Below are 12,977 nucleotides of genomic sequence, written 5' to 3' on the forward strand. Positions count from 1 at the left end.
AGAAAAAGAAACCCAAGGTTCCTTATAATAAGCAGACATGGCAACACTGAAAGAAACGCAGGTTAATAGAGTAAAGAGAAATTCAATTTACTGTTCAGTGATTGTAGTTGACCCCGGACAGTGTAGTTGTTATCTGTTATGTAACACAGTGGTTTCTCCCCTTTTGTGAGAAAGTCTGGGAAGGAGAGAGCTGGGCAGAGTTTGTTGACAAGGATCATGGATGTTGAAGGTGCACGTTTTCAAATTCTGAAGACATCATGCCACAACATGCCACCAAGATTACACCTAAAACAACCCAGTATAAAGCACATGAAACCATAATATATAATCTACACCTGTTATGACATTCCATATGTTGATCTGACCTCATCAAACCCTGTACACTCAAGACACACTCCATATATGGCCATAGACCTCATCAAACCCTGTACACTCAAGACACTGCCATATGGAGCTGACCTATTCTGACATCCCATATGTTGATAATTCCATAATGTATTCCATACACTAAACCGGTGCCCGGCTGTAGAGCACCGATTCGGTAATGATGGAAGTTGGAGATCCATGCCCCACCCGGCTATGCAATACCCGTTGAACCCGTGTCATAGTACCTGTTCCACCCACCTGTCTGTCGCTTTTATTCCCATATATGGAGATTTCTGTGTCTGTCTCGCTGTGTCCCTTTATTGCTATATATGGAGTTCTGTGTCAGGTATGCCCAAATATGGAGTGTTGTGATGTCAGAAGGGCCCTGTCCAGAGCCCATGCAGGCAGAGGCCTTTTGTGGCATTTCTGGACAACCGTGGGTCCGACCGACTCGACACCGGGCACAGCACTCCCTGTGGAGGTGTGGAAGGCGTGTGTTGATCTGACCCCGCATGCCAAAGTACCCGCGCTCGCCCAGCAGTCTGCCGTCACCCAGGCGGATGCGTGCACACGACCTCGCCCTACTCGCCCTCGGAAGTTTTACAGGTTATTATTATAGCTTATAGCACAATGTAGAATACTATGTTAGAACTTAGAAGTAAAAGTCCTGCATTAAAATGTTACTTATAAATGGTTAACAATGGTTGACAAAAATGCCCTCACTAAAATAATGATGCATTTGTCTCGGGGCACACTATAGATATACGGTATACATTATAGAGTCTAGAGTTAGATATGGTGCATGGTGAAACTTGAAAGCACACAAATACTTCCTTAATGTCAATGAAGTCTACACCCACAACACCAGAGAGAGTTCAACAAACCATGTTGTTAGATAATTATGTCTTATCTGTTTACAAACTAATGCCCAGTGGTCAATGTTCCATTATCCTCCTGAACTTTGGGCCAGGTCACCTTATTCTCCCATATCATCATTTTACCCTTAGTCTACTGCCTGTCTACTCTGGGTTGTTCTCCTTATCATCATTAATGTCATGTCATCCATGTTTATGGCCAAAATGTGGAACGCCCTACCAACAGTCATTAAGACATGCGAATCCCTTGAATCCTTCAAAACCACTCTCAAAGGGCACCTACGGACGGCTTCAATTCGAACCTTTAAAGACGTACAAAATTTGTATGTCTTTAAATGTTTTGATGAATTGAACAAGGTGGAGCCTCTTGTAAACAAGTGTAATGCTTTATTGGGTCGTCCACTCACTGTTAACAGTTTTTGTATTGAGTTGAAATGTACTGTAATTCTGCAAACTGTTAATACATATACTTCAATCAATCAATCACACCCCTTCCAGGTGCTCAGTGATGTTTTGGCCCCAGGGCATTTCTGAAGCAGCTGCATCTTTAATGACTCTTCTCTCTGTGATTGATCCGGCTTATTCCAGCATCACTTTACAGCAGCGGTGAATATCTCAAATGAAATGTAATTTGTGCAAGATTTGTCATTAAAAAAAAAGTTTCAAAAATATGAAAAGATTTTAAATGTTTTCAAAACCTTTTGAAAACATCCAAACTAATCGCAGATCTATAGCTCACAATGCTTGTAGATAGGCTGTTTTCAAATTTCCGAAAACAGGGTCAAAGCCGTGGATGGGCTGCCTCTTAACACATTTTGCTGCGGGACCCCCTGGAACCCCCTCAAGGAGTGATCCTCATGGGCCTCCTGGGCTGGGACTCCTCGGACCCAACTTTGAGAACCACTGCTTGATATGAGCGTTAATCTAAATGATATTGCAGCTTTAACAAGCGACCGATTGAGACAGACTGGAACACAATGGAAACAAGCCAGGGCTATTTTGTGTCATCCTCTATTAGCAATCTTTGTAAACCTCTGCACAATCTGCAAACTGTTAATAAAAGTATTCAATCAATCAATTAAGTAATATGCATTGAAAATGAGCTGGTAAACTGTATGACTTATGTCGAATACTCATTATAATATACACAGCAAATACACACAAAGAGTGAGAATCATGCATCCCTTGTCAATTTCCTTATGTGATGTTGGGGGGGGGGGTGACTAATTCAATCTTGTCGCTCGCATTAGAACAATAGGATAAAATAATCTAAATACTGTAGGCTAAACTCCTGTAACCATTATGCACTGTACTGTGGGAACTCTGCAACACACACTGCCCTCTTGTGTTTCAAAGTTGTTGTTGCAGGCAATTTCACTTTCAATATTTCAAAATGCCAATACTTAAACATGAATGTACAGCGATTGGAAGTATGTCTCAATGTCAAGTTGTCTGTGGAATTTTCTTTACCCTTCTGCCAGTGGAGCCTGCCTGGCAAATTACATGGGGGGGGGGTCCTTTTTGTGGGCTTGGCCGAAAGTGGGCGTTAAGCTGCACATTCTGAGCTGGCTGGCTTGCCAGAAAGGCTGGTTCTGTTGCTGCAAGGCAAGGCAGGGCAGGGCAGACCGGGCCAGGCAGACAGAGAGCCAGGCCTCGAAAGAGGCCTGGCTGAGCTGACTGAGCAAGGCTGGTGTATGGCTGCAATGGCTGACTGCAAGGGCTGATATGCTCTGGCTTGGCAGCCTGACTTTCTACACTGGCTGACTGGCGGAGCTGACTGGCTGCGTTGGCTGACTGGGCGGGCTTGCTGGCTAGCTGGCTTGCTGGGCTCCCTGAGGGAAGCTTTGGGATGGATCTCTAGGGGCATCGGCTTGTGTTGAGCCCTCCAAAGGCGTCTACCTTGATCTCCGTCCTAAGAAAGAACGACAGAAAAAGAAAGACACACACAAACCCAACCATGCAGCTTCCACCTGATGATTTATCTGCGGGTGTTGATCCACTGACAGTGAAAACCTAATGGTTTCAACACAGACATCGTTTTAGAGGACATTGTGTATGTTGACAAGCTTCATGGAGATGTTCCTTTCCAGCTGGATATGGCACCCATGCCCACATTGCCAAAACTACTAGTAACTGGTGTGACCATGGTATTATTGTGCTTAACGAACCAGCAAAATGGCCTGACCTGAACCCTAGAGAATCTAGGACTAGGTTGTATTGTCAAGAGGAAGGTGTGAGACATACAAACAATTCAACAATACAACATTTTCAGCATTTACGGCCATTATCAAAGCAAACCTGGGCTTCCATAACACATAACAGGCAGATCGCCTCCATGCCACGCCGCATTGATGAAATAATTTGTTCAAAAGTAGACCAAGTATTGACTGCATACATTAATTTTAAATTTAAACAGCACCTGGCTTTCATAACAATTGCAAATGTAGAGCAGAAATGAGGGTTGAACAAACATCCAGAGGCCTGCAGAGAGACACACAATCCAAGTTGTTTTCACCGAGTTTCCCACGGTGTCCTCGTTCCTCATCTTGAAAATGGAAGACTTTAAGAGAGCTGGATTACAAAACCTTTTTCAGCTAACGAGATAAGATCCTCTGTAAAAAACGTTACACAAAAATGGTCACCCAAAATACCACTTGGGCTACTATAATAACCGTCACCCAAACTTGTCATTAAAAATACGTATTTCTCTTGGAAGATTTTTATTCTTGTCCAAGGGGGGGGGGTGGAGACTCCAATACATTTGTAATGTATGTGCAGCTTGGAATATCTTTAATCATTAGTTGTACACATTACAGGTCAAAACCTCTTTCTGTGCTTTTTATAATTACTGGAGCAGGAAATGGCTTTAAAACAGCCTCCAAAAAATAAAACAGTCCGGGGAGAGGCGAGCATAGAGAAACCTTTACTTTTTAATTATCACACATTTAGAAAATGAACCACACTGTACAAATGTTGTCCACCTTGCAGCAATAATACAGGTGACATACTGTACGCGCATGATCCCAACTGACCTCAAGCCCTTTACAGACCCGCTACAGAAAACGAGACGATCAATTTCTCAACTTCAACCGATAATGGAGTTAAAGCTAGTAGTGTGGGCAAGGTCTCTTGACTCGCTCCGTTATCAGAGTTCTGGTCAGGTCTGTTCAAGTGCCCAGGGTTGGGAAATGGGGGGGGGGGGGGGTGAGCTTGGGGGACTGGGGAGGGAGGGAGGGGGTTACGGGGCAGTTGGGGATCAGGCAGCAGCAAGTCTATGGAGGGGAATAAGGGTCATAACCCTCCCCTTAAACACCCAAACCAGCACTCACCACGAGTCCTGCATGGGTTCAGTCACATACATAAATTACAGTTGAAACAGAGTACAGTCTTATGTCTTTCATCTCATTCCAGTGGGTCGTCTAATATTGTAGGACTGCACCTCTCTGCTGGCAGTCGGGAGCTCTGCGCTGTCACCTTTTGTTTTTCCATCTTTCCTGGTTTTCCATCTTTCCTGGTTTTCCACGCTGTCGCCATGATGCAGGTAGGCTGTAGCATGCAGTAACACCCCCCACCCCCCCTTTTTTTTTTAATAAGATGCAGTACCTCCTCATTGGCTGTAGGCTAAATTCATTAAGGTTTGCGCTATGCAACAAAGGATGAGAGGAAGTTATGTTTTTTTTCTCTCTTTCGTTTTCTTACAAGTGTCTGGTTCATATTTACATTATGAAAACACAGCAGGAGGTGTTGGTTGGTGTCTGTTTGAGTCCTATAGATCCACTTAAGTTTTTCTTTTTGTCTCAAAAGGACGGGTGAGTATGTCATTCTCCTGACCTCCTGGTGGGACAGGGGAGGTCTCCATGGGGGGATCATAGTTCATCCCTGCGCCCCCGTCACTTCCATGGCTGTCGTTCTGATTCGGTTTACATCCTCGCGCACACACAACCACCCCCTCAATAAGCTGCAAGCAACATGTCCGTCATCACGTCAGAGGGATTCACACTTTATTACTCAGACATTAAAAAGAAGAAAGAACAAAAAGAAAAACTCATAAAAATAAAATAAAAAGGAGTAGGGGAGGGGATTGATATTTAGGCCAGGTAGCTGTATGTGTCCTTCTCCCCATCCACTCGCTCCAGGTATTCCTTCTCGATCAGGATGTCGATGCATTTCTGCCCAGTGGAGGGAGACGAGAGACAAGATGTAAGATGTGATGAACAGCAGAGAGAGAATGATGTGTAATTAATACCAAGGACTGTCAAACGAGAAGCGAAGACCGTACGGTGGACGCCATGTTGCTCCCTGGAAGGAAAGAAACATGCGCAGTTGAGAACCATCTTTCCTCCCAGGTAGCAACATGGCGTCCACCAACATGGCGTCTACGGTCTTCGGTTCTCGTCCTCTTTAGACAGTCCTTGATTAATACCAGGAAGGCCTGGGTGGTGTGGCAACGGTAACGATGTTCTAATTCATGTTGCTTTAAAGTTTAAATGTGACATCAGTATCAATATAAAATATCTCATTATAGTTCAGTGAAATAATTGTAGTAGAGGTTGAAATCAAGGACAGTTTTTTCTTTGACCACGAGACCCGTTTCTGAATCGGTCTACAGGCTCTGGGTTTGAATGCAGGAAGGGGGGTGTGTATATACCTTGATAACAGGGACCCGAGGTTTGAAACGGGAGGACAGCTGGTTCAGGACTTCAGCCAGAAGCTGCTGATGTTTCAGCATCTTCCTCATCTTCATGATCCTTACAATAGCAGCCTGAACACACACACACACACACAGAACACAACACAACAGTGAGACCTCTGAACCAGACTTCAGGAGTTCCAAAAAACATTTTAATAGTGTCCAGAAACACAGCGTGAAGAACACACACCTGTATGAGCAGCTTGCGGTCCTCTTCGATGTTCTTGTGTGTCGTCTCCTGTTCCTGTTTCTGTTCCGTTTTCATAGGGACGTTGATGTTCACCCGCAATTTCTTACTGCATTTGGACAAAAACAATCGCTTACTAAAACTACTGACTCACTCACTCCGCATACACTCCTGTTCGGTGTGCATCGGTTCAGTTTTATATATACCATATTTTCACTTGGGAGGAAAATACAATATATATCTCAAAATGTTATTCTAGGTGGGGGGGGGGGGGGACATAAAATATGTAATAAACGAGACTGCCATTTTTTTACTATTTTCAAAAACATTTTAAAATAGTTTTAAATAGCCAATTTACAAGCTCACAACAGTCAAAGTAGATCAGAGTGTTTTGAACTGTAATTGGCATCCTTCAATTCCCACACTCTCAAAAACATGTCCATACTAACAATGTATAGCCGTGGAAAGTCAGTGAAAGAAAAGAGTTAAGAAAAAGTAAAGGGTAAGAAAATGTGTTGAATCTCACTTCTTGTATCCGAGGAAGAGTTTGATCAGCGTCTCTGGTTTAAAGTCCACTTCATCCACGTTAGCGTTCTCATCCTCCAGGACCTGGTGGGAGAAAGGAGAACATGCTGTAGAGAAATTCACCACAAACATTTGCGTGTGTGTGCACGCATGTACGTCTGTCCTCGCCACAAAGCCCAACGTGGCTTATAATGAGCAGACTTGGCAACACGGTCTGTAGCTTGGACAGATCTACAAGCTCACAATATTAAATATAAAGGTATTAAAAAGTCAAATCAGACTAAACCTGCAGCTACCCTGTTACATGTATTTTTTTCAGAATGAAAAATAGGATTAGATTGTAGCTTAAAACAATTGGATCACATTTCAATTTCTGGGTTGAAAATCCTTTAGACCCCGACTTTGAGTTGCCAAACCCAAATCCAGTATACATCCAAAAATAGGAATTAAAAAAAAAAATCCAAAAAGGTAGCACATCCAAAAATTAAACAAATGGCGGACAAAGTACTCACATTTCCATGTATTTATTGGCACACAACAAAAAGGAACGCTTTCCTTAGCGTTCCTTTTTGTTGTAAGCCAATAAAGATTTGGATTTTTTTAAATTGGTTTAATTAAATTTTGACAAAACTGTCTGTAGATTAGAACAGATTGAATGAGACAAAGTAGTGCATTTATATATATATATATATATATATATATATATATATATATATATATATATATATATATATAGCAGTCTACAGGGTTCAGAGTAATGCAATTGCTGACATCATTCTATACTGCGCTAAAAGACAGAGCAAATATTTTATGAACACTCACCAGCAGCTTGGATTTTAACAAGATCTGCAACACCTGGGCAAGAATGTCCTGCAATACAAACAAGAAGCAGTTTAAACACTAAACGATGTAAAGTATCATGTTATACTTTAGCTATTGGAAAAATAGCAGATCTACGGTGCCGCGCTACGAGCTTGTAGGTCTGCTATTTTTGAAAAATCGTGAAAATGTGGCGCAAATCTTTGAATGTACATATTCTTTCAGAGCGAACGTTTTTAACTAAAATCTTTGCTTCTGGGGGGGGGGGGGGGGGGGGCAGACAGACAGACAGACAGACAGACAGAGACAGGTCTTACCGTTTTGATCTGTGTGCTGTCAGTGAGCTGCTGGACTGTGTACATGTCCTCTGTGTTGTACTGAAGCAGGATGGCCATCTGGAATGTAGAGGCCTGCAGAGTGTACCTGTAACACACACACACACACACACACACACACACACACACACACTTAGACCTGAGGCTCATTCTAAAAAACAACTTGAGTTTTCTGAAAAACCATTAGCAACTTCTAAAATGACAGATGCTGAAAGGTATAAAGACGTATAGGTTAGACAGGTCTGAATGGGTTACAAATCAATAAGGTGTAATCGAAAAAATGTAATGGATCATTTTATAAAATAATTGCAAACATAGGCGGAAGTAGTGAAAATACGCGATCCACAAGATCACACACACACACAAACACACACAAACACACACACACACACACACACACACACACACACACACACACACACACACTCACTCACAACCTTGTGAGTCTTGTGATCTTGTAGATCTGCCACTTTATTTATTTATTTATTTTTTAAGATTTATTTTTGGCTTTAATCAATTAGTTGTTTCTGTGTTGCATCCTCTGGGTTAGCATTTCCCACCGTTCTGTACTGTATTGCCTTAGTAATGTGTTATGAATCACAGAATAATGAAAAACAATAATTGAGATGAATCAATTATAAAAAATAACCATATTTAGGGCCGAGTGACATTTACAAAATGTTTGACCTTAAATATTGCATTTAGTGTAATGCAGCATTTAAAGGAGGACCAGACAACATTCAGCCACTAGATGTCGCACTTTTACAACACCACATCGCTGCACTGAAGAAGTGGGGCTTGAGGGACAATGCAGCGTGCCAATGTGCCGAACACACAAACACCTGCCCCCCCCTGCAGAGATTGAAATAGGGTGCATTTTGCATGTGTGGCTACACAACAGTGGGTAGGACATTTGAGTATGATAAACAAAATAATAATAAGAAGAAATGTTCATTATTTCTCAGTCACCTCCATAAAGCAACATTTGGTATCCTAAAAAAGGATGCCATTGCCAACCCCGGCCTAGCTCGTCTCGCCACTGTGGCATTATTACATCATACAGCACCTTGTGTACCTGTTCTTAAAGCAGTTGGTAACCAACTCTCCTTTAGACAGGTGGTATAGCCAGGTGAGTTTACGGCCACTGTGTCTGCTGGCGTAGAACGCTGTGAACCGCTGGTAACTCCGCTCCAACTGTGCGCGCACACACACACACACACACACACACAGAAATGTGACAGAGGAGAAAGAGAGATGAGGATTGAAAGAAGGCAGACCGACTACTATAAGAGGATTGTTATCTCTACTTTATTCTCCTCATTATCCCTACTTTATTCTCCTCGGAATACAAAGACTAGTTGTGTTTGGATGATGCAATAACTATGTTTTAAGGGTCAGAGGGTCATAAGAACAACACTAAACTGTCTGGTACAGGGCTCATAACCCGTGTGACAGCAGAGTTATCAAGTTATCGTGTGTGTGTGTGTGTGTGTGTGTGTGTGTGTGTGTGTGTGTGTGTGTGTCTCACCTCGGAGGGCAAGGCGAAGGTACAGGACTGCTGGAAAGGCCAGGATCCAGAGCTCAGAACCTGGATACTGAAGTCCACTGCAAACGCACATGCAAACACACGAAATTATATCAGCAGCCCATCAACCATTGTCCAGAGGTCCTATAATCTATCCAACTAGTTGGCTACAGCTGGCTTTTAGGAAGTGTGTGTGTGTGTGTGTGTGGGTGCGCAGGAGCGAGTGGACCATTATAGACCAATTATTGGGACAAATTATCACACACATTGATTAGAGACTGAATGGGAACACAATTCGTCTTATCAAATCCAACATGTGTTAGGGTTAGGGCTAACCTAAACCTTGTGTGAGTGTGTGTGTGCACGCGTGTCAGTACATACAATCCAGTGGCTCCGAGTTGGATAGGTGTTTCTTGAACTGTTCGTTGAGGTCTTTGCTGACTCCGATATCTTGGAACATCCTCTGCAGTTTGGACGTGTACTCAAACCCACACGCTTGCTGAAAAAGGACCAACACATACAGTCAGAAACGTTTGGAAAATTAGCCAAATCATCCCCCTTATGGGTGAATTCCCTACATGTGTACTGTGGTCGCTGTAGCTCCCAACCTCCACAGTTGGCCTGTGGAGGTTGTAGATGTGTGTGCGTCTTCTGTTCTGATACACAGTCACCAGACACTCTTTTCCACCAGGAGTTTCACCAGGAGAGCATAAAGGTGCATTCACAACAAGCCGGATGCTATTCAGACATTGAAATGAGATTGCCCCGTGAGGTAAAAAATAAAGAAATAAAAAGTATACCGGTATATATTTAGAACCAAATGTGTTCGCACTTCGCAGATTTCCCTCTCAGTAGTCGACCAGTGTTGTATCATGATATAGCTCAGTAAATCCACATAGCAACAACAAACTTCCTTCCCAACTGGGTCTAAAGTTGGATGTCACTGTGTTCTGCAAAAATTGCTCGAGCTGAAAATTTGTTTCCCACATATCGCTCTATTTGCGTCAATTCCGGAGTGAAGGCCATTAGGCACTCGCTGCCCAGCATGGGCCACCAGTGCAGGGACAAGGACACGATCCCTTCGCCATCATCATACCACCTCCATTGTAGAGCGGTTGCGAAGGGGGTGGTGGCCAGACAGTCTCGTATTCATTATCAACAAACAATATAGAATTGTACTCTTTATACTTAAGTCATATTTGACGTTGTTGTGCCGTTATCTGACGTTTTCCCTTTGATCTTATCTATTCTTAGAACTTCTTTGTAGCTGCAAATCGCTAAGAATAATTTCACTGGTTTGTTCTCTCTTTGTCAGTTAAAAAGCTCCTCCATGATGAATCAGGCTTTTTGTTTAGGCTCCATGCTAAACTTTAACCACCCATTCGCTGGTATGCTACTACTGGCCATGTGCTTTGTACCATTGTTTTTTTTAATGGTTCAGCCATGATGAAGCAATTATCCCATGCATATGATAATTGCACTTTCAGTATGCTAGACCTGCCCACACCTGAAAAGTACCGTCCAGTGTTTGTGTATTGTTTTTGAGTGGCTTAGCCATGGTGACCGACAATGGCGGTTGATCTTCTTCCTCCCGCGGACAATGGCGATTCACATGGCACACTCGCGAATGGATAGCGGATGCACTCCTTGGGTCATTGGTTGTTGGGAAGTAAGGATTGTTCTCCACTGACGGCGAAACTAGGCGATCACGCAAAGGCTGGGAGAAGGAAGGCTCGGTCTCAGTCTCGTCTACAAGTCCTGCTCATTGTTTGGGGCAAGTCCCAAACGACCCCGTGTTCACTTTACTTCCCCACAGCTCCGGGGGAACTGCAGCCACTTGATCTTTTTTACCGTAAAGCGTCGCCACTCTCCCCGGATTGAGTTCATTGAGCAGGTTGCACATGTCACAACAGTAAGTCAGTTTTGCGACGAATTGAAACATTTTGTCTTGACTGGAGGATGGGGTTCTCATGTCAGTGTGCGTATAGAATGTATTCTATATGAGTGAGTGAGTGAGTGTCTCTCCTGACCTTTAGTTTGGAGATCATGCTAGCCTCAGCGTCGTCGCTAGCACTGTTCTGGTGGACCAGGCGCTTAGCTAGCATCTTAGCATAGAACTTCTGGAACACATCCTTATCCTCGATGTACTTAAAGACCACCATCTGGTAACAAAATAAAAAACCCACAAAAGCTTTATTCGTGTTTTACATACAGGGACAATACAAGTTAGAAACGCATGAAAGCATTGCATTGTATGTGGGGTTTCTAGCCGAGGCCAACTTGCGACCCCTGTCCCCGGTTAGGCCTTTCTATACAAATATCTACCTAGTTAACCCATTTTGACCTGATATCAGATTCTAAAAATTGTCTTCTACATCCTGACAGTTTTCTGAAAAAGCTATTTGAAACCACCTTTGAATGTGGCTCAAGTCGCATTTGTAAAAATCTGATTCCATGTGGCGTATTTGTGTTTAGATTCATTTAACCAAATCAGATTCCAATCCGGATGCGGCACGGGATCTGAGGCTGGATTAGGCTGCCAGTGTAAATGCGGCCTTAGCAGGGCTTTCCACAAGTGTATCCTTTTTATTGAAAATGATGACTGACCAAAAGTGGCTTTGCCACCGTGCAGTTTGTCATTCGCTGATCCCCTTGTGCGAGACTATGTCACATAAGGACAGAGTACTGCTGGGGCGAGATCAAAGCATCCCTATGTATTTATTTGCCTAGATGACGTACTGTGTTTTGTACTAATAGTCAAGGTCAGAGTGTCTCACCACTTGGTTGAGTGTATCCTCCAGTTCTGCCTCCTCTGGGTTCTTGGAACTAAAAATGGACAGACAGACACAATGTACATCCATTAGTTTCTGCCTATATATAAAGGACCTCAACAAATCTAATAATAAATGCATTTGGAAAACATGACTGCTTTCAATCAGTCATTAAAGTTTCCACCGTTCAAGCCACCAGTGAAGCGAGGAACAAGGGAAACCATGTGGTCGCTAAAACTCGCCTCCCATTCACTTCCTTGTTAAAGAGATTTCTTTCAGAACGTCCATCTCTCTCCCTGTATTGTTCCACTTGTAGCGCCGACCACCATTCAATTGGCTCCACAACTACTGAACAGATTAACGTATTTAGAAGCGTTTGGGGCTTGGGGACTTTGTTTGGTAAGCCTACTCACCTCTTTTTAAGCAGCGAGTCACAGTATCTGGCCAGTAGTTCAGGAGACTTGCTGGAGGACTGAGCCATCTTAGTGACTGCATTGTTGTTAATGAAACGACCGCAAGCCTGTAGAGACACAATGACAAACAACACTCAATGAGAGGTTCATACAAGGAATTATCTAGCAGGTTCGCTATTATAACATTTTTTTTTTTCCAAAAGATCATCCAACTGATATATCTCAATCATAAAATGTTGATAAAACATGGTAATAATTAAGTACAAAAGTATGTAAAATACTAGGTTTCTAGGTTTAGCCATCAGCAAAAAGAAAACGTATAATAATTTTATAACAGAACAAAGCCAAGCATTTACATTTCGGTAGCACATCAGTAAACTAATAACTTGATTGTTAATACTTTACTTGATTTCAATTTATCAATTATGGAGCTAATTATTTTATCCCTAAAACCAGCATTACACACACACC

The 12,977-nt window shown here is 42.8% G+C and overlaps 1 protein-coding gene across 1 annotated transcript in view; it reads right to left on the minus strand.

Annotated features, from left to right (window-relative positions):
• Nucleotides 1-4,153: 4,153 nt before the first annotated feature.
• Nucleotides 4,154-12,977, minus strand: part of LOC308336587 (cullin-1) — a 37,600-nt gene continuing 28,776 nt past the window's right edge. The window contains exons 11-22 of the mRNA XM_080794003.1: nucleotides 12,507-12,613; nucleotides 12,100-12,148; nucleotides 11,353-11,484; nucleotides 9,704-9,821; nucleotides 9,326-9,402; nucleotides 8,873-8,991; nucleotides 7,780-7,885; nucleotides 7,466-7,513; nucleotides 6,645-6,727; nucleotides 6,122-6,227; nucleotides 5,890-6,003; nucleotides 4,154-5,410 (exon numbers count right to left, since the gene is read on the minus strand). Coding sequence (XP_080650129.1) covers nucleotides 5,330-5,410; nucleotides 5,890-6,003; nucleotides 6,122-6,227; nucleotides 6,645-6,727; nucleotides 7,466-7,513; nucleotides 7,780-7,885; nucleotides 8,873-8,991; nucleotides 9,326-9,402; nucleotides 9,704-9,821; nucleotides 11,353-11,484; nucleotides 12,100-12,148; nucleotides 12,507-12,613 — 1,140 coding nt within the window. The 3' untranslated portion in view covers nucleotides 4,154-5,329. The remainder of the gene's footprint in view (nucleotides 5,411-5,889; nucleotides 6,004-6,121; nucleotides 6,228-6,644; nucleotides 6,728-7,465; nucleotides 7,514-7,779; nucleotides 7,886-8,872; nucleotides 8,992-9,325; nucleotides 9,403-9,703; nucleotides 9,822-11,352; nucleotides 11,485-12,099; nucleotides 12,149-12,506; nucleotides 12,614-12,977) is intronic.

This window comes from Protomyctophum bolini, assembly GCF_963924005.1.
Source record: "Protomyctophum bolini genome assembly, chromosome: 21".
Lineage (NCBI taxonomy): Eukaryota > Metazoa > Chordata > Actinopteri > Myctophiformes > Myctophidae > Protomyctophum > Protomyctophum bolini.